The following is a 23246-nucleotide window of genomic DNA, read 5'->3' on the forward strand; positions in this document are numbered from 1 at the left end:
GCAGAATCAGTTCAGGCCAACTGCTCTACCAGAATAACATAAATCTGCATTTTTCAACAACATTAATCCTTTAGTGCTACACAGAGCTCTTTAGGCATGGTCAAACCAATTCTTAGTTTACAAGACCTTGCTGAAAATCAAACAGCAACATATGAAAAGTGATAGAATGCCTTGCAATATCTTTTGGCTGCCCCATGCCCCATCGTCATTTACAATGAGCTACTCAGTTCTTAATAGTCCTACTGGAATTATACAGATATTCACCATAGTGTCTATATTACTTTAATTCAAACCCCTATTTACATTTCTTTTCCCTCCTAATTTGGATCTTGTATCAGCAGCACATACCACAATGCCCAAAATGTTTAATTATTACTTGTTGAATGAAAATTCTGGAGTAAGAAGCAAGGAGTTAGTGAATTAATGGACCCAAATAATATGAAGTAAAAATGAGCTGGCTATTCCTATAATCCCAGCTATCCAGAAAGCTGAGGCAAGAACAGTTCAAGGCCCACCTGGCCAACTTAGTGAGACCCTGTCTCAAAATAAAATGAAGATAAGGCCTGAGGATGAAGCTCATTGGTAGTGCTTGCCTAGCATGCACAAAGCCCTAGTTTTGATCCCCAGGAGTTCAAATGAAGAAAAAAAAATAAAAATGAAATGAGGGATTATTTACAGTGAGTGCAGTCTGAGGTGATCTTAGGAATCTTAGGACTACCTCAGAGAGCAGAAAGGTACTGTAGGTGGGAATAAGCAAGGGTGTGGTGGAGAATGGCAATGGGGGTCACCTAGATTGCCTATGTTGGGAAGTAAAAAGAGGATAAGTTTGGACTACTAGAGACATAGAAATAGTTAATAGAAACTCCTCAATGTTGCATATAAAGAACTTATATTTTATTTTGAAGTAAAAAAACAATTTGAAGTCCAGACTGTAGTCTTTCAATCTGGACAATGAGTGATTAAAGCAACATTTTAAAGAATTATTCAAATAAGTTTGTGCTTATATAAACCTCAGGTGTACAAAACATCAGGTTATGAAATAATAACTTTAGTCTGTGGGTCATCAGCTGATCCTGAAGTTTTCTTTCTTTGTGTTCTCATCCTACAGGTTGTTATTTTGTACTTTAAGCCAAGTACATTTCGCTGTATTCTTCTAAGATGGGTCCGTCTTCTTGGTTTTGCCACTGTTTATGGAACAGTCACTCTCAAGCTTCACAGGTATATTTTATTAGTCTTTCATTTCAATGGAAAGATCAGATTGTTTGGTTTCACATGTAATTGTAGGCTGGATTGGCCTTCAATGGTTTAATTTCAAGAATTTAGATAGCAAGATGATATATATTTTTCAGTTTCAAAGCAATTACTTTAAAGTCTCTAGGGAAATTTTTACTATAACAGAACTCTTTGATGCTTTAGTAAAATGTCCTCAATTATGGAAAGGGTTAGTTCTAAAAAAATTAGAATGTTAAATAGTATTTACTAGCTAAAAACAGGAAGGAATGCAAAGACAATACAGCTGAAATGATGATTCATGTATGAGTTACCATGGAATCCTGTATGGGAGAATTGAGCTATATGCTTGTTTGACAAAAACTATTGTCCTCCATTCCTAATCTCCATGTTCCAGGGTAATCCTGCTGATAGATTCTATGAGCAAAGTTAATTTCTTGGTTTTCATCCTTAACTAGTATGTTTCAGTGATTATCAATCTTGACAATGAAGAATACCATAAATTTCTTTAGACTTGGTTTCAAAAGTAAATATACTAATAATGAGGCATTAAAACAAACTACCTGTCCACAGGGGCAAGGGTTGGCTTGAAATTATTTAAGACTTTTTTCTTGCCTCCTGTTTCCAAGTTTAAAAAAAATCTCAGTGATGTTGTGCCAAAAAACATAGGAGAAAGAATTCTCCAGTAGGAATAAACTGTAATCATATAGAGAAAACTCTTGTATGAATTATCTTTAAACTTTTTGAAAACCATAGTAAGCCATTCATGCTAATTTGATAATAAGTGTTTCTAAGTAAAAGTCTTCGAATATGAGTCTGTATTACACAATGATTTATTTAAGATGTCATAATATGCTTCAGAAACATAATAACATTTGTTTTTAAATGTCTACCCTTTCAACCGTTTTTAAAAAATATACTAATTACACCACATAAGAATCTGTTTTTTTTCTTTTCCTTTCCTTTGTCTCTCTCCCTCCCTTCCCTTTCTAAATCTCCTTCCTCCTCTCCTTCTCTCTCCTTCTCTCTCTTTCTTTCCCCTCCCTCTCCCTCCATCTATCCATCCCTCCCTTTTTTCCTTCCTTCCTTCCTTCCTTCCTTCCTTCCTTCCTTCCTTCCTTCCTTCCTTCCTTCATTTTCTTCTTTTCCATACTTAATTACTAGGAATGCTCCAAATTATCTTTTTGGAACAAATATGAATATTCTTGACTCTCAAGATTTCTTTGTTATATACATGGTAAATTGCAAAGAATATTGGAATGACTTTGAGATGATCCGATTTAAATCTGAATTTGGCTTCTTATCTAGGAAAGCAAGGCCTGTCTTTCTTATAAAGGAGAGGCTTGGACGATCGAAAATGTTCTTTCTGGTTTTCCCTCACTTGTTCCACATTATAGCATACTTTGCTGCTGTTTCCTTCTGCTCTTGAAGTGCCTTCCAGATTTCCCATTCTTTATATGATAGCTATTTCAACTGATACTCACTAAAGAAGATAAGAAATCAATGGGAGCATTTAGTATACTATAACCCTTCTAGAAATTCTGAAAGAATAGGTATACTTCTGTGTTTTGAAAATTACCTCTTACCCTACTAGTCTAATGCTTAGTGTCTATTGGGGTCTCTGTTGTAATACTTTCACAGCTTTATAGTTTTCTTAATTATTTTTCTTCTTCACTAATTTACCTTCTCCTTGAGAGTCTTACCACTGAACCCTAGCACTCAGCACAAAGACAGACTGATACATGAAAGGTATTTAAAACTAAAAAGCTGCTTTTCAGCAAAGGAAACAATCAAAAAGGTGAAAAGAGTGCCTACATAATGGGAGAAAATCTTTACCACAAGCACCATTTGACCAAGCTATTGCAGTCCTCAGTATATATCCAAAGGATTTAAAATCATCATATTACATTGACACAACCACATCAATGTTTATAGCAGCTCAACTCACAATAGCTGAAGTATGGAACCAACCTAGGTACCTACCTTCAAGAGAGGACTGGATAAAAAAATATATACACAGTGGTATATTATTCAGCCTCAAACAGGGATGAAATTATGGCATTTGCTGGTAAATGAATGGAGCTGGAAAACATCATGCTAAGCAAAATAAGCCAGTCTCAAAGAACCACAGGCCAAATGTTTTCTCTGACAGGCAGATGCTAATTCACACTAAGGGTGTGGGTAGGGAAGAATAGAGGTTACTTTGGATTAGACAGAGGGGAGTGAAGGGAGGGGAGAGGGTAAAGAAGTAGGAAGGATTGATTGTAGAATTAATCAGACATTATCACCCTATGTGCATGCATGATTATACCACTGGTGTAACTCTACACCCTGTACAACCAGAAAAATGAGAAGTTATAGTCTATTTATATATGATTTGTCAAAATGCATTCTTGTGTCATGTATAACTAATTAGAACAAATTAAAAAACATTAATGGATGAGTGAATGAATGAAAATGTCAGATGCAACTTGGCAACACTACTCATAGTGCTCACCACACATAATATATTCACATTCCCTAAATTACTGTGTGCTACCCCATTGTATTCCCAAATGTCTGGAACACATAACTCTGTTTTGAGTGAAGGAAATTTGGTAGAATTTGAACACAGTATAAAATACCACTGAATGATAAAGTGGTAAAATTACTTCTATTCTGATTCTCTTTCAATCATTTTGATTATTTCCAGGAGAAAGACAGAACTAGTAGGTATTAATACCTGTCTGATAGTTGATATTGAAACAAAGAACAGATCAGGCTTCAGGCTCACAGTTTTTCACTGTAATTTGCTTTTTTAAAGATTCATTATTTTTGTTTTACTCTCTATATTTTTATAGTTATTTTTCATTTTCAAAAATTGTTATCTATTGTTTTTTCTTTAAGATAATATAAAGTTTTTAAAAAATATTTTAAAGCAGAAATAGAAACTGATTTTAAAAAAATACTAGCTGGTCCACAGATAATCTTAGGGGTGTAATTTGAGAAACTAGTTTACTTCATTATCTCTTTTGTTCATTTTAAAGACTGGAACTAAAACTATTTTTTTCTCTATGTGGCTCTGAAAGTCATTGCAGTGAAGAATTACTCCACTAAAGGCTTAAATTGGCTGGAAACTATTTCTAATTTAATGAGCTGAATTATTCTTATCCTGTTATGAACCATATGGCTTTACTATTATATTCTGGATTTTATTTTCCATATTTCTTAAATTTAGCAGGTTATAATACTGTTTGTCAGTAAACTGAACAATCAGCATCCAAAAAAATGTGAGCAACTTGAAGGAAGGATGGCTAAGCCAGCTTTGTATTAGGCTTTACTTTGCCCATATTATGTATTCAGGTAGTTTTTTTTTTTTAATAAATGAATGGGTGGATGGTTCTAGTAAATGGAGCCACAAGGTATGTTCTTGGTTGGTATTCCTGAAGAGTCAAGCAACCTGTAACTCTGAATAAAGGACATCTAAGCTTTTCAGTGACAAGATAAAGAAGAAATGCATAAATCTTGACAAACTAAATTTGAATTTCATTTCTACCATTACCTATTTATACTAGCAAGAATAAATTAACATCTGAGAATCAGCCTTCTTATCTATAAAATGGTTTAATATCTCACTTGAAAAGTTGGAAATATTAAGTATAATTTGAATGTACATAAATATACCCGTTTGGAATTGGGAGTTGCGAACCACAAGAACTGACATTAAACATTAAAGGAATTTACTGGAAGGATGTGGGGAAGGTCACAGAATTAAAGGGAAAGTTACAGAATCAAGCTGTAGGAGGACCTGATCCAGAGTATGTTATCAAAGTAGACTTGGCTAAGGGGTAATGTCTCTTGAATGCCATAGTCCATTTTCACAAGAATTTCATTTTTCATTTCAAGATTGTTTAAAGTAAAATTAAGTCATATCCCTCTACACAGAAAATTCTAAGAAAATTATGAGTATAGATATATAAAATAAGTGTTAGAGTTCCTTAAATTGGCAAGAAAGACAGGAGTTTTCATTTTATTCCAGCATTTCTCTCAAGCATTAGTGGAAATATTGAACATTTCTTTCTCTATCACCTGGTGTGGCACTGATTGATTATAGTGTTTATAGAATTTCTAGAGCATTGAAAACTAAAGGACACATGAAGAAGATATAGGATCTTGTTGTATCTTTGGAAATGGTAATGTTTAGTCTGGGAAGGAAACTTAAAAGCATTTACTTTTTTATTATTTATTTATTTGTTTGTTTGTTTATTTATTTATTTTGGTGGTGCTGGGAATTGAACCCAGGGCCTTGTACATACAAGGCACTCTACCAACTGAGCTATATCCCCAGCATTTACTTTTATCAAATCTCTGATTTTTTCCTCTGGTGATCTCTTCCTACATTTGCAGCCATACAGCCAAAGACTATCCTAACAATCCAAAGGAAAAAGCCCTCTGATTATTAACACAGTACAACACAAAGGTGTGCAAAGTTGGGGTCAGGTTGGGGTGGAATGTTCTGTCCTTTCTTAGAGGAGTATTTTAGCACTGACATAATTTAGAATCACCAGCATTCGGGATGATCCAAAGCAAACCAAATTTTATTTGTTGATCAGTTTATTTATAGTTATGGGGATTGAATCCAGGGCCTTACACATGGTAAACACTCACTCTACCACTGAGCTATATCCCCAGCCCCAGACAGACTTTTAGTTATCTTTATTATGCCCTTTCCTTTTCTCTAGACAACAGTCTGTCTCCCTTAATGGCAGGCCATCCATGCAATGCAGTTTATTTGAACCTGAATCTGTACCTCTTTAGAGAAAGAAAAAGAATGGAATTAGTTTTTGCTAGTTAAGTATCAATCATAAGGGGAAAAAAAAGAACTGAAATAGGCAAATACAAAGAAGATTCATTTATAGAAGGTATTTGTTTCTGTAACCAGAGATAAATTTGATTTGGTACATGAATGATGTCAGGTGGATCTAAACAGACATCTAACACTTCCATGAATATCTGCTAAGCTAGTTTGTTTTTGTTGTTGTTGGTGGTGTGTGTGTGTGGGGGGGGGGTTCTTTCTTTGTTTGTTTTGTTTGTCTTTCTGTTTTTAAATTCTCAGTCTAGGCTCAGATAAGCCAGGATACCTTCAGGAGGCAATGTGAGGAAATGATTTAAATGAAAGGGGATGGGGAAGATTTAAAAACAATGCTGGAAAAAAATACTTTCTTTTCCCTATAATAACGTTTCTGAAAACACATTAGCTTTTCCTTTTTCTAAAGCTAATCAAGAAAAAACAAAGGACTTTTTTTGTTGTTGTTGTACTTTGTTTAAGATGAATATTTAAGCAAGCTATGAAAAGCATTTTTCTGGCTCTGGACTGGGATTTGTCATTTCATGCATTATTCAGCTCTTCTTGCTCTGGGTACAACCCGTAGCAGTTTTCTCTGCTGTGCTCATTAGCACCAAATATTTACAGTTTGTGGGAAGGCTTATTTTTTTATATGTTTTAGTTTATTCCTAGTAAATTTTAAAAAGTGAAAGGAAGATATTTATATTTGTTGTATATATTCTTCTAAAGACACATGAAATATAGTAAGATAACTTAAATTTTTAAAAAGGTAGCTATCTAGAAAAGGCAAGAGCTTGTAATATATTGAAGATTGTTTCTTTTAGCTTAACTTGTAACAACCATAGGTGGCAGAGAATTTTAAATGAAGCTTTATTTAGCAAATGCCAGAAGTGCCATTATTTTACCTTATTGACTAAGGATAGACTGATCTGCCTTAACAGACCATTGTTAGCCCTCATTTATGAAAGCTGCAAAATAATGGCATTGATTCTTAGGTGACTAGGCAAATTCCTATGGGAATCCATAACACTCTTCTAAAATTCTGCTTACATTTACCCCTGCACATACATGAATGGTGTTTAAAATTTTTATTAGTCTGTTCCTGTAACAAAATATCTGGGGCAGGCTAACTTTATATAGAAAAGGAATTAATTTGTCTCACAGTTTTGGAGGATGAAAGTTCAAACAGCATAGTGCCACTACTGGCAAAGACCCCATGGCATAGGACATCACATCTCAAACTAGAGAGCTACATGGGGCCAGACTTATTCTTTTAATAACAACCCTCTCTCAGAAATAACTCTGGGTCCCATGAGAACTTCTTTAAAACTTCCTAAAGGCAGCACCCCAATGACCTCAGGACTACCACTAGGTTCCATATGTCCCACATAACTTCACTGGGACCAAGATTCCAAGACATGAACCTTTGGGGGACATGCTCAAACAATACTCAAACCATAGTAAGGTCATGACGGTCATGACCCATAGTATTTGTTTTGTTTTGTTTTGTTTTGTTTTGTGGGAGTAGTGGGGATTGAATCCAGGGGCAGTTTTCTGCTAAGGTTGGCAATTGCCAACCTCAGCCAAAACAGTACAACATAATTTATCTTTCAAACACATACACTTTGGACATTGTGTTTTGACTAGAAATTGAAAAGCCTGCCATGTGGCAGTAATGTAGATTCCTGGCAACCCATTTTGCTGAGCTCACTGTGGTTTCTCTTCTTTATTAGATGCCTACTCTGAGATGAAGAATACCTTCAGATGTAAAATTACTCATAGCAGCTTTTCTTAAGAGCCACATTGTTCACTAGAGAATAGGGATTCATTGAATGAATGAATGAATCAGACATAACTTTCCTTTGCTAATATATGAATATATGACCAGTGTATGTACAACCACAAAATGAGGATCCTAATTGGAATGTCAGGTATATTAAAAACAACAAATTTAAAAAGAGAGAAAGAGAGAGAGAGAAAAGGGATTCGCGCTTCTGAGGAAGGTCTTTCTTCCAATCAGTGAGTACACTGTTTGAATAGGAAGCTGAGAAAGTTCCAAAGCTAAAGAAAGTTACTTAACTTCAGGGGAAATTGGAAAATACCTGAGACTTTCCTCATGCACCTATGTTTCTCATATACTAAAAGAATTACTAGATGTCTTAGAAAAATGGCATGATTAATACAGATTTTTAAGGATTAAAGTATTAAACTGATGTTTCAGAACTCTGATACTGGCATTTTAGAAATATTAAAAAACAGTTTTGTGAATGACTTGACTTTCTCTTTTCCTGTTTAATAATTCATTAAGTGCCACTGTGGACTTTCTGAGGTTAAGATTTAGACAGCCTCACTGGAGACACTTTTATTATTTTAAATCATATTTAATGACACAGAAAATATCAGAAGTCATTTGGTTCTTAACAAATATAAATTTACTTTGTAATTTCATTAATTAAGGAAGTATCAGTGTGGCATATATCAAAGAAACTCACCTTAGTGCATAGACTATTCATGTGCTATCATGTTTCTAGGTAATCCTCAGAAACTCTGTGTAGTCAGAAACCTTAGCTTTTCAGACTCTACGTTTTGTCATTCCCATCACTTGTAGGTTTGAAAGCTAGTAACAAAAGTGAGGACCATGAAGACATGAGCAATAAGCAAGCAAGGCTCTCTCACTGCTTTCTGTACTCATCTTTTTTCTGTGGCATATTTGCAGTCTGTCTGGAGCTACCTTAGTCTGTGTCCCTTAGGACCTGTACACAGCTAGCTATTATGAATGGTTCCCATAGGAGCCATGGAAAGAAACCTCCAAAGCTTCAAAAAGTTTTTAATTTTAAAAACTTCAGTCAGAAGATAATTCCCTCTACTCATTCCTCCCTACTCTGCTCCCTCCATTGACTTCTTATCACACTGTCTGTCCACAGTGCTGCAGGGCCTCAGCTGAATGATAGTATTAATGCTAGTATTAATTGTGTCACTCATATCACTTTCAGAAACTAAGAATTTTTAGTAAAATAAAATGGAGGCAAAATTCATTTTAATTATTCTTCCTTTAAGGACAAATTACTATTAGATATGAATAAAATAGGAATGTAACTCACCCAGAAAACTGAGACTTAAAACTTTATTTATTCTAATTTCAGATGTCCTACTTCCTTTGTTATATGACATGTATCTTAGATATGCACTTTATTTTATAACATCTATGCTCAGTCTTTCAATTGTGAGCTTCCATTTTTAAAAATATTTATACAGATGCTCTAGTTTCCTAAGTATAGGAAAAAAGTCTTTCATTAGTATATGCAGTTTAGGCGCTGGAGTTGTGGCTCAGTGGTAGAGCACTTGTCTAGCACATGTGAGGTCCTGGGTTCAATCTTCAGCACCACATAAAAATAAATAAATAAAATAAAGATATATACATTATATCTTTATTTTATTTATTTATTTATATATAATATGTAGTTTAATGACTATGTATCATGTTTGAAATATGAAATGTTGAAATATGAGATTTTTGTTACTTAGGTTATGATTTTAACTTACTGTGTATATGTATATTCTAACCAACTTGAAAATGAAAACCAATCTTTTAACACAGAATTCATACTTCTCAGACTATAGCTTATAAATATTTTATTGTCCTGATACTTTTTGTTAGCAACTCTATATCAAATTTTGTATGTTCTCAAGTGAAAATATTTTCCTTATGTGAATAAGAGAATAATTGAAAATGAAGATTAATTCATTCATGCAGCAAAGAGAAGGGGAGCAAGTCTTCTTTAAAAGCCAAGTTTGTTTCTTTCCCTGCTGTGTTTTTATCTGGTTTTGGGAACAGGATGCAACTGGCTTCATAGAATAAATCTGGGAATTCCCTCTCTTTATATTTTATGGAATAATTTGAGGAGGATTGGCATTTGTTGTTCTTTAAAGATTTGGCAGAAGGCAGCTGAGAATCCATCTAGTCTTAGCCATTTCTTTGTTGAAAGTTTTCTCTTTCTTTTGATTTTTTAATTGCTGCTTAAATCTTATTGCTTGATATTTGTCTGTTTACATTTTCTGTGTTCTCTTGCTTCAATTTGGGCAGGTCACATGCACCTAGAAATTTGTCAATATCATCTAAATTTTCCAATTTACTTGAATATAAATTTTCTTCTAGATTATAAAATTTTCTTCTAGATTTGACAAATGTCTGGTGATATCACTTTTTCATCTCTAATTGTGTTGATTTGGTCTTTTCTGTCCTTCTTGTGGGTAATTTGGCTAAGGGTTTATCAATCTTGTTTACCTCAACAAAGGTGCCAAAAATATATGTTGGAGAAAAAAATAGCATTTTTAACAAATGGTGCTGGGAAAACTGGATGTCCATATGTAGAAGAATGACATAAGATCCCTATCTCTACCCAGCATAAAAATCAACTCAAAGTGGATCAAAGACCTAGTAATTAGACCAGAAACTGTAACTGCTAGAAGAAAACATAGACTCAACACTCCAACATATGGCATAGGCACCAACTTCCTAAATAAGACTCCTAAAGCTCAGGAAGTAAAAATAAAAATCAAAGATGAATAAGTGGGTTGGTATCAAATTAAAAAGCTTCTGCACAGCAAAGGAAACAATAGCACAAAAAAGAACCTACACAATGGGAGAAAATCTTTGTTAGCTTCTTTTTTTTCTATCTTTCTTTTCTTTTTTTGTATTGTGGATTGAACCCAGGGGCACTTTACCACTAACCCATGTCACCAGCCCTTTTTATTTTTTATTTTGAGACAGGGTCTTACTAAGTTGTAGAGACTGGCTTTGAACTTGTGATTTCTTTCTTAGTCTCCAAAGTTACTAGGATTATAGGCTTGCACCAGCTTGCTAGGTATTATTCTGATGGGGGATAAATATCTAGAATATATAAAGAACTCAAAAAAAAAACTTAATACCAAAAAAACCAGCAACAAATAACCCAATCAATAAATGGGCAAATGATCTAGAGACATTTTTCAAAAAGAAGATATTCAAATGTCCAACAAATATATGAAAAAATGTTCAACATCCTCAAAAATCAGGAAAATGCAAATCAAAACTGAACTGAGATTTTTATCTCACTCTAGTTAGAATGGCAATCATTGAGTATACAAATAACAGTGATTGTTGACAAGGATATAGGGAGAAAGGTTCATTTACACATTGTTGGTTGGACAGCAATTAGTACAACCATATCGGAAAGTGGTATTGAGATTCCTCAAAAGACTGGGACTAGAACCATTGTTTGACCCAGTATTTCCACTCCTTGGTATTTATCCAAAAGAATTAAAATCAACATACCACACTAACTCCTTCATACCAATGTTTATAGCAGCATAATTCCCTGTGACAAGTTATGGAGCCAGCATAAGTGCTTGTCAACAAATGGATAAATAAAATGTGGTGTGTAAATACACAGTAGAGTTTTACTTAGCCATGAAAAAGAATGAAATTATATCATTTGCTGGAAAATGGTTAGAACTAGAGAACATAATGCTAAGTGAAATAATCCAGATTCTGAAAGTAAAGGCTGGGATGTTTTCTTTCATGTGTGGAAATTAGAGAGAGGAAAAAAAGGGAAAAAATGAATTAAAAAAATGGGATCTCATGAAAATAGAGAGAGACCATTAGAGTAAAAGGAGATCAAGGGGAAGAGGAGGCATGGGGAAGTACTAGGGAATGAAACCTACCAAATTATGCTATGTCCATGTGTAGATAAACCATAATGAATCCTGCCTTTATATATAATGTGTTAATTGAAAAAAAATAATAGAAAGGAGATCAGTAGATTAGAGCAATTGAATCAGGAGAAGGGAGGAGTGGAGGGAAAGGAAAGTACTGGGGAATGAGATTGATCAAATTATATTGTGTGCATGTACAAATATGACATAATGAATTCCACTATTAAGTATAATTACAATGTACCAATAAAAATGAAATAAAAGCCAATGGGAAATAGCCTGCAGCTGTCACTTGTCCTATCACCTAGACCCAGAGTCAGGTCCTTATAATGTTTGAGGATTGATACATTATGATCCTTCCAATGTGGCAGCAGTTCACTTGGCCTCAGACCACTCTGCTGCCCTTCACCCAGAATCTGCACATATCCAGTGAAAAATATCAGAGTTGTATCAATAAAGAATTAAATAATGGAAGTACAACTATTATAGATATTCCTGGAAAGACAAACTATGAACAGTGATTCAAGAAGAAGCAGAAACTAAACATCTGTAATAAGAGAAGACATTGAATTAGTAATCAAAAAGTTTACCACCAAAAATATCCAAAGACTAAATAACTTCATCAATGCATTATAACAAAGACTTAACACCAGTTCTTCACAAATCAAAACCAGATAACTATATCACAAGATAATAAAGCTATAAATCAATATTCCTTATTAATGTTGATATAAAACTTCAACAAAAAATTAGCAAACAGAACCCAGGAACTTCTAAAAAGGATTATATATCATGACTAAGTAGGATTTAGCCCAGCAGTACAAGAATGATTCAATTTTCAAAATATCAATGTAACAGAATATAATAAAAGATAAATCCCATATGTTGGAGAAAAAGAATTTGACAAAATCCAACACATTCTCATGATTTAAAAAAAAATTCAACAAACTGGGAATGTAAGAATACTTAACACCACTTGCTAAAACCCATCCACACAAAACCCCATAGCTGACATCATGTTTAATAATGAAGGACAGAAGTCTTATCCCTTAAGATCAGGAACAAGATGAGAATGTTCTTGCCACTTCTATTCAACATTCAACATTGTCTTGAAAGATTTTGCCTGAGCATTTAGACCACAAAAAAGAAATAGCCAATATAGAGATGGAAGTAAAAAGTAAACCTATCTCTATTTGCAGATGACATGATCTTACTAAAGAGAAAATTATTAAGAACGCACTGAAAAACTACTAGCACTAATAAATAAGTTCACCAAACTTATAAAAGATCAATATATAAAAATCAATTCTATTTCTCTATACTAGAAATACACAAACTAAAACTCAAATAAAAATTAAATTTAGAGGAGTATAACAGTAAATTTTTAGAAATTAACACTGAACTATGAGACAGGTGCACCAAAAACTATAAAATATTGTTGAAAGAAATTAAGTTTTAAATAAATGGAAATACATCCATGTTACTGGTTTGGAAAACTTAGTATTGTTAAGATTGCAATACTACCCAAATTGATTCAATATAATTACTATTAAAAAAACAGCTATTATTTTTGAGAAATTAACAAGTTTATCCTGACATTAATGTGGTAATGCACAGAACCTAGAATAGCTAAAACAATCTTAAAAAAGAAGAACAAAGTTGGAGGGCTCACACATCCTGATTTCAAATTTTACTCCAAAGCTACCACAAGCAAGGGAGTGTGGTATTGGAATAAGAAAAGAAATACAAATCAATAGAATAGAATTGAGCATCAAGAGCTAAACCTGTAAGCTTATGGTCAATTGACTTTTTTTTTATAAGGCTGCTAAGACAATTCAGTGAAGAAAGACAGTCTTTTCAGTAATGCTATTGCAAATTTTGGTGTCCACATAAAGGGGCAGCCAGATAGCCCAGATGAAAGAACAAAGTCGTCCCTCTATCTTACACCATATACAAAAATTGATTCCAGATGAATAGAAGAACTAAATGTAAGTACTAAAACTGTAAAACTCTTACAATAAAACAGGTATATATATTCATAACTTTGGGATGATAGCAAAAGAACAAGCAATGAGGGAAAAATTGGCCTTCAAATTTTAAATTTTGTGCATCAAAACACACTATCAAAAAAGTAAAAAGAAAGTTCACAGAATGGGAGAATATATTTGCAAATAATCTGTCTAAAAAGGGTCTGACATCTAGAATATATAAAGAATTATAACTCAACAACTAAAGGACAAAAAAAAACATTTAAAAATTAGAATTGAGTTTTCCAAAGAAAATATGCAAATGGCCTAAATTGAAAAGATATCCAATGAAACTAGTAATTAAAAAAGAGTATTTTAAAATATATATAATTTTCAATATTAGTAAGTATCCAGTGAGGTAAGACACTAATAGTATCCTGGTGTATGTGTGGGGTGGGGGATGGGAGTGTTAATCAGCACTCTATCAATATTTAGTACAATGTATTAAGAACTTTTTAAAAACTGAATTTTTTAAATTTCTGAAATCTAAAGAAAGCATAAAAGTGGCATAAAACAAGGAAATCATTTGATTAAATGGTTGTGTGTTATCAAAGATCATGACATTTACAAATACAGAATTTTATTCAACAATGCTTAGATATCACATATGGAACAAAGCAAAATATTATATACTATAACCCTAATATTATAAAATATTTTATTTATGTATAAAAAAATTCTAGAGAATAAAATTCAACTAAATGCTATTTATATATAATTGCTTCTCATTTCATTCTTTGTTTATGATTTTCTAATTTTATATTTTGACCATATGTTATAGTTTTAATGGAGGAATCAATTTACATGTAAAAATAGATTCATCTTTGTTTTAGTTTATAACACTAATGATTTATAATAGGCAAGGCAAGATAAAAGACACTTTGGGACCTACAAAGAAATTTAAATAAAAGAGCTTTAAATCTAGTAGTGAGACAAAATATAAAAAATTAAATAGCACAACAACCATAAGAGCAATCAGAACAGCACTTTTAAATTAATTTGCAAGTTTTATTGACAACTGAAAGTTCTTTATAAACATTAATAAGATATCTACACATTTAAAAATATTGGCAAACCCAACAATGGTTATGTGTTAACACAGTTACCTCCTAAATTTTATCTGTGGTTGCAGCCTCTGTTTCCTGGCTCATAAATCTTGTGTATTTTACTGTGGGTTAATGTTAAGGTGAAAACAAAGATTTCTTTAGGGTTTTTAAAAATACTATTTTTAAACATTTCTTTTATAAAGGACTAACATCTAAAAATAGGTTAAAGATACTGATGTGCAACTATTCTTTAAAAAGTTAGTAGTTTTGCAACATGGCGCTGGGTGGGGAGGTAGCACTCCCATGACCTGCTCCACTTCGCTGGCAGAGAGCGAGTTCAGAACAACCGGATGCTGTCTTGTCAGGAACATCCAGCAAAGTTGGGCAGCGGTGAAACCTAAGGGAGGAGTTTGAGCATCTCAGAGGCTGTGGTGTGCTTGGGCACTGATTCAGCAGAGGTACTGGCTGGTTGATTGGCAACCCGCCACAGTCGGAGGTGACTCAGCTGCTACAGTGACCCACGAGTGGCGCTGAGAAACAAAACTTCAGATCCTGTGAGGAGATGCCAACTGAGCTTCCAGGGGCCAGTGGACCAAGATCTGAGACTGGGACTTAGGAGAGACAGACCAGACCCACCCTTCCCATCGGACACCCCAGCAAGGAGACTGGTGTCCACCACGGCAGAGAACTGACGTCATCAAAGTTCCACAGATGGATTGCTCCACAGTGAAATTGGCGACCACAGGTGTGTGACCCTCAGCCCACCATATCCATACAGCTGGGAAAACTCAAAAATCTCTCCCCAGTTCTCCTTGAACATGAGCCCAGGGAAACAGGAAGGGCACCTGACCTCCAACTCCCCCTCCCACCAGTGGGGACAGCCAAGGCATTTTTCACCAGCTCTCAAGGGCTTAGCTATGGAAGGGAATCAGGCAAAATAAGCTGCCAGTCCCCAGCTCCTGCGTTCCACAACCTTGGGTCTGGGTGAATGGCAAACAGAGAGAGCGCCCAGGCCTTCAAGACAGCAGGACATCCAGGGGACTGCAGGCCCAGAGAGTAGCTAGATCTGTGCAGGACGGCACCGGTGGGTGAGTGGGGCCTGGCTGGCAGGAGAAGTGGGGGGGGGGGGAGCTGGAGACCAGGAGCGGCCTTGGACTACCAGGATTGGAGAGCCGCCCAGCTGGGGAGGAGGAGCCTCCTCACAGGGATTGTTTCCTGTGTCTTGAGGGCAGAAGCTTGGCCCGGAGTGCACAGCTCCACCTACTGGAAGAGAAGATAATAGAACTTTCTAAGAGTGCTTTTTTTTTTTCAATTTTTATTTTTCCCTTTTCTTTTATTCTACCTATTTTTTCTCTCTCTTTCTCTTTAGTGACTTCTTCCTTCCTCTTCCCCTACCTTTCCTCCCAAGCATTATGACTTCTATTACATGTAATTAACAAATGCAAATAGGTGAATGTTCTGAGGCTGTCTATAGTGCTCCCAAGTCCCTAGCTACACCCAAATACTCTGATCTATTCTCCTGTTAATATCCCCCTTCAGTAGAGCAGTCTTCCAAGATAGCTTAGATACACTAAGCCCATACCATCACATCACCCAACCAAAACATAAAGTTCTAAGACCAAACCACAGTTCCCTATACACCATTAGAATCCATATGTATTTTATGAAATGAATGAATTTGCTTTAAATTACAATAAAACCCAACATCTCTAAATATTGTCTCCCATCAGAAAGGAGAGATCCCGGAGATATACAAAACCAAAACAAAGTTACAGGAGAAAATAGTAACACAACAGTCAAACAGTGCTGGAAAGTAACATGAGAATCATGGAAAAAACAAGGAATTAAAGGATCACAAACAATGCAGGACAGCTTAAATTTACAGGAACTCAAGGCATACCTGACTCAGATGGAATGGAATCTTAAAGAGGCCATTAGACAGCAAATGCAAACAATGAAAGATCACTTCGACAACAAATTACATAAACAAATTCAAGAAGCAAAAAAACAACACTACCAGGAGATGGAGGTTATAAAAAAAATCAAACAGACATACTAGAAATGAAGAAAACCAAATTAAAAATAAACCAAATTAAAAACTCAAATGAGAGTATTACCAGTAGAGTAGATCAAGTAGAAGACAGAACATCACACAATGAAGACAAAATATATCATCTCAAAAAGAGTCTAGTCAACTCAGAAAGGCTGGTAAGAAACCATGAACAAAACATCCAAGAGATATGGGATATCATTAAAAAAAAAACTTAAGAGTCATTGGGATACAGGAAGATATAGAGGTCCAAACCAAAGGGATGAGCAATCTGTTAAATGAAATAATGTTAGAAAACTTTCCAGACATGAAAAATGAAACGTATGTCCAAATCCTAGAAGCCTACAGGACGCCGAATGTACAAAACTACAACAGAACAACTCCAAGACACATTATTATGAAGATATCCAACATACAGAACAAGGTAAGAATATTAAAAGCTACAAGAGAAAGGAGACAGGTTACATTCAGGGGTAAACCAACTAGGTTAACTGCTGATTTTTCATCCCAGACACTGAAAGCGAGAAGATCCTGGAACAACGTATTTCAAATGCTGAAAGATAATGGGTGCCAACCAAGAATATTGTATCCAGCAAAATTAAGCTTCAGGTTTGACAACAAAATAAAAATCTTTCATGATAAACAAAAGTTAAAAGAATTCGCAGCCAGAAAACCAGCACTGCAAAGCATTTTGGGCAAAACACTACACAAAGAGGAAATGAAAAACAACAACCAAAACCAACAATGGGAAGTACCTCAGTAAAAGGGGGGAAAAACTAATCAAAGAGGTAAAAACAAACCAAATTAGAAATAAATAAATAAATAAACAAACAAATATGACTGGAAGTACAAACCATACATCAATAGTAACCCTAAATGTTAATGGCTTAAACTCACCAATTAAGCGACATAGCTTAGTAACCTGGATTAAAAAAACAGATCCAACAATATGCTGCCTTCAGGAGACTCATCTGATAGGAAAAGACATACACAGGCTGAAGGTGAAATGTTGGGAAAAATCATACCACTCACATGGTCCTCGGAAGCCAGCAGGGGTGGCCATACTCATATAGAATAAAATCGACTTCAAGCCTAAATTAATCAAAAGGGATAAAGAAGGACACTATATACTGTTAAAGGGAACCATTCACCAATAAGGCATAACAATTATCAATATTTATGCCCCAAACAATGGTGCTGCTACCTTCATAAAACAAACTCTCCTCAAGTTCAAGAGGCAAATAAACCACAACACAATAATTATGGGTGACTTCAACACACCTCTCTCACCATTGGACAGATTTTCCAAACAAAAGTTGAATAAAGAAACTATAGAACTCAATAACACAATTAATAACCTAGACTTAACGGACATATATAGAATATATCAACCATCATCAAGCAGATATACTTTTTTCTCAGCAGCACATGGATCCGTCTCAAAAATAGACCATATATTATCCCATAGGGCAATTATTAGAAATTATAAAGGAGTACAGATAATATCATGCATCTTATCTGATCATAATGGAATGAAACTGGAAATCAATGATAAAAGAAGCAAGTAAAAATCCTACATCACTTGGAGTGAACAATATGTTACTGAATGATCAATGGCTTACAGAAGACATCAAGGAGGAAATTAAAAAATTCTTAGAGATAAATGAAAACACAGACACAATATATTGGAATCTATGGGACATAATGAAAGCAGTTCTAAGAGGAAAATTCATAGTTTGGAGTTCATTCCTCAAAAAAAGAAAAAACCAACAAATAAATGATCTCACACTCCATCTCAAAACCCTAGAAAAACAACAGCAAATGTAGTAGAAGGCAAGAAATAATTAAAATCAGAGATGAAATCAATGAAATGCAAAGAAAAGAAACAATTGAAAAAATTGACAAAACTAAAAGTTGGTTCTTTGAAAAAATAAATAAGATCGACAGACCCTTAGCCATGCTAACGAAGAGAAGAAGAGAGAGAACTCAAATTACTAGCATACTGGATGAAAAAGGCAATATCACAACAGACACTACAGAAATACAGAAGATAATTAGAAATTATTTTGAAACCTTATTCTCCAATAAAATAGAAGATAGTGAAGGCATTGATAAATTTCTTAAGTCATTTGATCTGCCCAGATTGAATCAAGAGGATACACACAACTTAAACAGACCAATATCAATGGAGGAAATAGAAGAAGCCATCAAAAGACTACCAACCAAGAAAAGCCCAGGACCAGATGGGTATACAGCAGAGTTTTACAAAACCTTTAAAGAAGAACTAATACTAATACTTTTCAAGCTATTTCAGGAAATAGAAAAAAGAGGGAGCACTTCCAAATTCATTCTACGAGGCCACCATCACCCTGATTCCTAAACCAGACAAAGACACTTCAAAGAAAGAAAACTACAGACCAATATCTCTAATAAACATAGATGCAAAAATCCTCAATAAAATTCTAGCAAATCGGATACAAAAACATATCAAAAAGATCATGCACCATGATCAAGTAGGATTCATCCCTGGGATGCAAGGCTGGTTCAATATATGGAAATCAATAAATGTTATTCACCACATCAATAGACTTAAGAACCATATGATCATCTAGATAGTCACAGAAAAAGCATTCAACAAAGTAAACCATCCCTTTATGTTCAAAACACTATAAAAACTAGGGATAACAGGATCTTACCTCAACATTGTAAAAGCTATATATGCTAAGCCTCAGGCTAGCATCATTCTAAATGGAGAAAAATTGAAGGCATTCACTCTAAAATCTTGAACAAGACAGGGATGCCCTCTCTCACCACTTCTGTTCAACATAGTTCTCAAAATACTGGCCAGAGCAATTGCAATTAGACAGACGAAAGAAATTAAAGGCATAAAGGTAGGAAAAGAAGAACTTAAATTATCACTATTTGAGGATGACATGATCCTATACCTAGCAGACCCAAAAGGTTCTACCAAGAAACTTCTAGAGCTAGTAAATGAATTCAGCAAAGTGGCAGGATATAAAATCAACACGCTTAAATCAAAGACATTCCTGTATATCAGTGACAAATCCTCTGAAATGAAAATGAGGACAACCACCCCATTCACAATATCCTCAAAAAAAAAAATAAAATACTTGGGAATCAACCTAACAAAAGAGGTGAAAGACCTGTACAATGAAAACTACAAAACCCTAAAGAGAGAAATAGAAGAAGACCTTAAAAGATGGAAAGATATACCTTGTTCATGGATAGGCAGAACTAATATCATTAAAATGGCGATATTGCCAAAAGTTCTCTATAGATTTAATGCAATGCCAATCAAAATCCCAATGGCATTCCTTGCAGAAATAGAAAAAGCAATCATGAAATTCATCTTGAAAAATAAAAGACCCAGAATAGCAAAAGCATTTCTAAGCAGTAAGAGTGAAACAGGTAGGATAGTGATACCAGATTTTAAACTATACTACAGAGCAATAGTAACAAAAACAGCATGGTACTGGTACCAAAACAGGCAGGTAAACTAATGGTACAGAATAGAGGACACAGAAACCAACCCACAAAACTACAACTTTCTTATATTTGATAAAGGGGCTAAAAGCATGCAATGGAGGAAGGATAGCATCTTCAACAAATGGTGCTGGGAAAACTGGAAATCCATATGCAACAAAATAAAATCGAATCCCTTTCTCTCACCATGCACAAAAGTTAACTCAAAATGGATCAAGGAGCTAGGAATCAAACCATAATCTCTGCATTTAATAGAAGAAAAAGTTGGCTCTAATCTCCATCTCGTGAGATCGGGCTCCAAATTCCTTAATAGGACACCTATAGCACAAGAGTTAAAATCAAGAATCAACAAATGGGACATATTCAAATTAAAAAGTTTTTTCTCAGCAAGAGAAACAATAAGAGAGGTAAATAGGGAGCCTACATCTTGGGAACAAATTTTTACCCCTCACATTTCAGGTAGAGCCCTAATCTCCAGAGTATACAAAGAACTCAAAAAAATTAAACAACAAGAAAACAAATAACCCAATCACCATTGGGCTAAGGATCTGAAAGACACTTCCCTGAGGAGGATATACGATCAATCAACAAATACACGAAAAAATGCTCACCATCTCTAGCAATCAGAGAAATGCAAATTAAAACCACTCTAAGATACCATCTCACTCCAATAAGAATGGCAGCCATTATGAAGTCAAACAATAACAAGTGCTGTTGAGGATATGGGGAAAAGGGTACACTTGTACATTGCTGGTGGGACTGCAAATTGGTGAGGCCAATTTGGAAAGCAGTATGGAGATTCCTTGGAAAGCTGGGAATGGAACCACCATTCGACCCAGCTATTCCCCTCCTCGGACTATTCCCAAAAGACCTAAAAAGAGCATACTACAGAGACACAGCTACATCAATTTTCATTGCAGCACAATTCACAATAGCTAGATTGTGGAACCAATCTAGATGCCCTTCAATAGATGAATGGATAAAAAAAAATGTGGCATTTATACACAATGGAATATTACTCAGCACTAAAAATAACAAAATAATGGCATTTGCAGGGAAATGGATGGCATTAGAGCACATTATGCTAAATTAGCCAATCCCTAAAAAACAAATGCTGAATGTCTTCTTTGATATAAGGGGGGGGGACTTAAAACAGAGCAGGCAGGAAGAGCATGAGAAGAAGATTACCATTAAACAGGGACAAGAGGTGGGAGGGAATGGGAGAGAGAAGGGGAATTGCACAGAAGATGGAAGGAGATCCTCATTGTTATACAAAATTACATATAAGATGGTATGAGAGGGAAGGAAAAAAAAGAGCAATGTGTTACAGTAGATGAGATAGAGAGAGGTGATGGGAGGGGAGGGGAGGAGAGGGGGGATAGGAAGGGGATAAGAAGGGCAGCAGAATACAACAGGCACTAGTATGGCAGTATGTATAAATGTGGCTGTATAACCAATGTGATCCTGCAATCTGTACACATGGAAAAATAAGAATTCATACCCCATTTGAAACAAATGTATGATATATGGTATGTCAAGATCATTGTAATGTTTTGAGAAACTAATAAAAAAGTAGTTTTTGTAAATGATCACACATTTTCAATAGGGAAATATAATTGATCAAATTATGTACATGTGCAAATGTGGCATAATGTATCTCCCTATTATGATTATAATGCATCAATAAAAAATAAAGTAGAAATGGTAATCTCATATTTGCAAAGAATTTTGTTTTCTTTTTGTAGTTTCCTATCATCTGACACCATTCCTTTTTTATAAATGTATGTCAAAAAGACTGAAAAGGAGGGATGGGGATGTGGCTCAAGTGGTAGCGCGCTTGCCTGGCATGCGTGTGGCCCGGGTTTGATCCTCAGCACCACATACCAACAAAGATGTTGTGTCCGTCGAGAACTAAAAAGTAAATATTAAAAAAAAAATCTCTCTCTCTCCTCTCTCACTTTAAAAAAAAAAAGACTGAAAAGGAAAAGCCACAGGTCTTATTAAATTTAAATTGTCCTTGGAAAGAGAAACAGTTTTTGCTATTATCATTTCTAACATACCCTATAATCTGGGCAATCTTGGTTAAAAACAAAACAGATTTTAAAGTCTTTCCTTTACGATATCCCTGGGACATACTTATGTATGATTAATTTCTATTTCAAAGAAAAGGCTTTTTTTAACATTGCAAAACTAAATCTTCAGTGATGAGTAATAAATCAAGATTTAACTATTAGCATTAAAATGGTGCAATTTTAAGTGTCTTTTTTGCTTAATATTTTGTAGGAGGCCATCCATTTGGATTGAGCACCTTCACTGGGCCAACAGACCAAACCAATATGGAATTTAATCACAGTAACTGAGCTTGACTGGTTGCAGAAGTACTTGTAGCCAGTTAGCCAAGTGAACTGTAAACAACTGAGTAAATTGTAACCAATTACCTGGCTGATTTACTAAGCTGTAGCCAATTAAGATGCTTTCAATGCCCCACTTCTGTTTTCCTATAAATGCTGTCTGATTGCTTTGTTGGTTGAAGTTTTCAAAATCTGCTCTGGTTCTGGGAGCTGCACTATTTGTGAATCTTTTTTTTGTTTTGTTTTGTTTTTGTTTTTGTTTTATTCAAGTAAACTTGACTAAATTTAGTTGGTCTAAGGAATTATCGTTTAACACAGTCTACAAAGCCATGCAATTAGTGATGCTTCTCTTTGGAACTTGTGATTAAATTGTTTATTTAAATAATGATGCTATTAACTATCTGTAATAAGTTTGTTTTATAGTTTCATCTGAAATCATATTGCTATATACCTAAACATTATATTAAATAGAAAAAGGCTAAATTTTAAAAATATATAATCCTGGAATAAAAATGTAAT

General features: G+C 34.6%; 1 protein-coding gene across 1 annotated transcript in view; it reads left to right on the forward strand.

The window, feature by feature from the left end:
- Window positions 1–23246, forward strand: part of Gpr158 (G protein-coupled receptor 158) — a 401208-nt gene that overhangs the window by 334556 nt on the left and 43406 nt on the right. Inside the window, exon 6 of the mRNA XM_026401197.2 lies at window positions 1109–1218. Within this exon, the coding sequence (XP_026256982.2) occupies window positions 1109–1218 (110 nt within the window). The remainder of the gene's footprint in view (window positions 1–1108; window positions 1219–23246) is intronic.

Source organism: Urocitellus parryii, chromosome 9 (genome assembly GCF_045843805.1).
Source record: "Urocitellus parryii isolate mUroPar1 chromosome 9, mUroPar1.hap1, whole genome shotgun sequence".
NCBI classification, from domain to species: domain Eukaryota; kingdom Metazoa; phylum Chordata; class Mammalia; order Rodentia; family Sciuridae; genus Urocitellus; species Urocitellus parryii.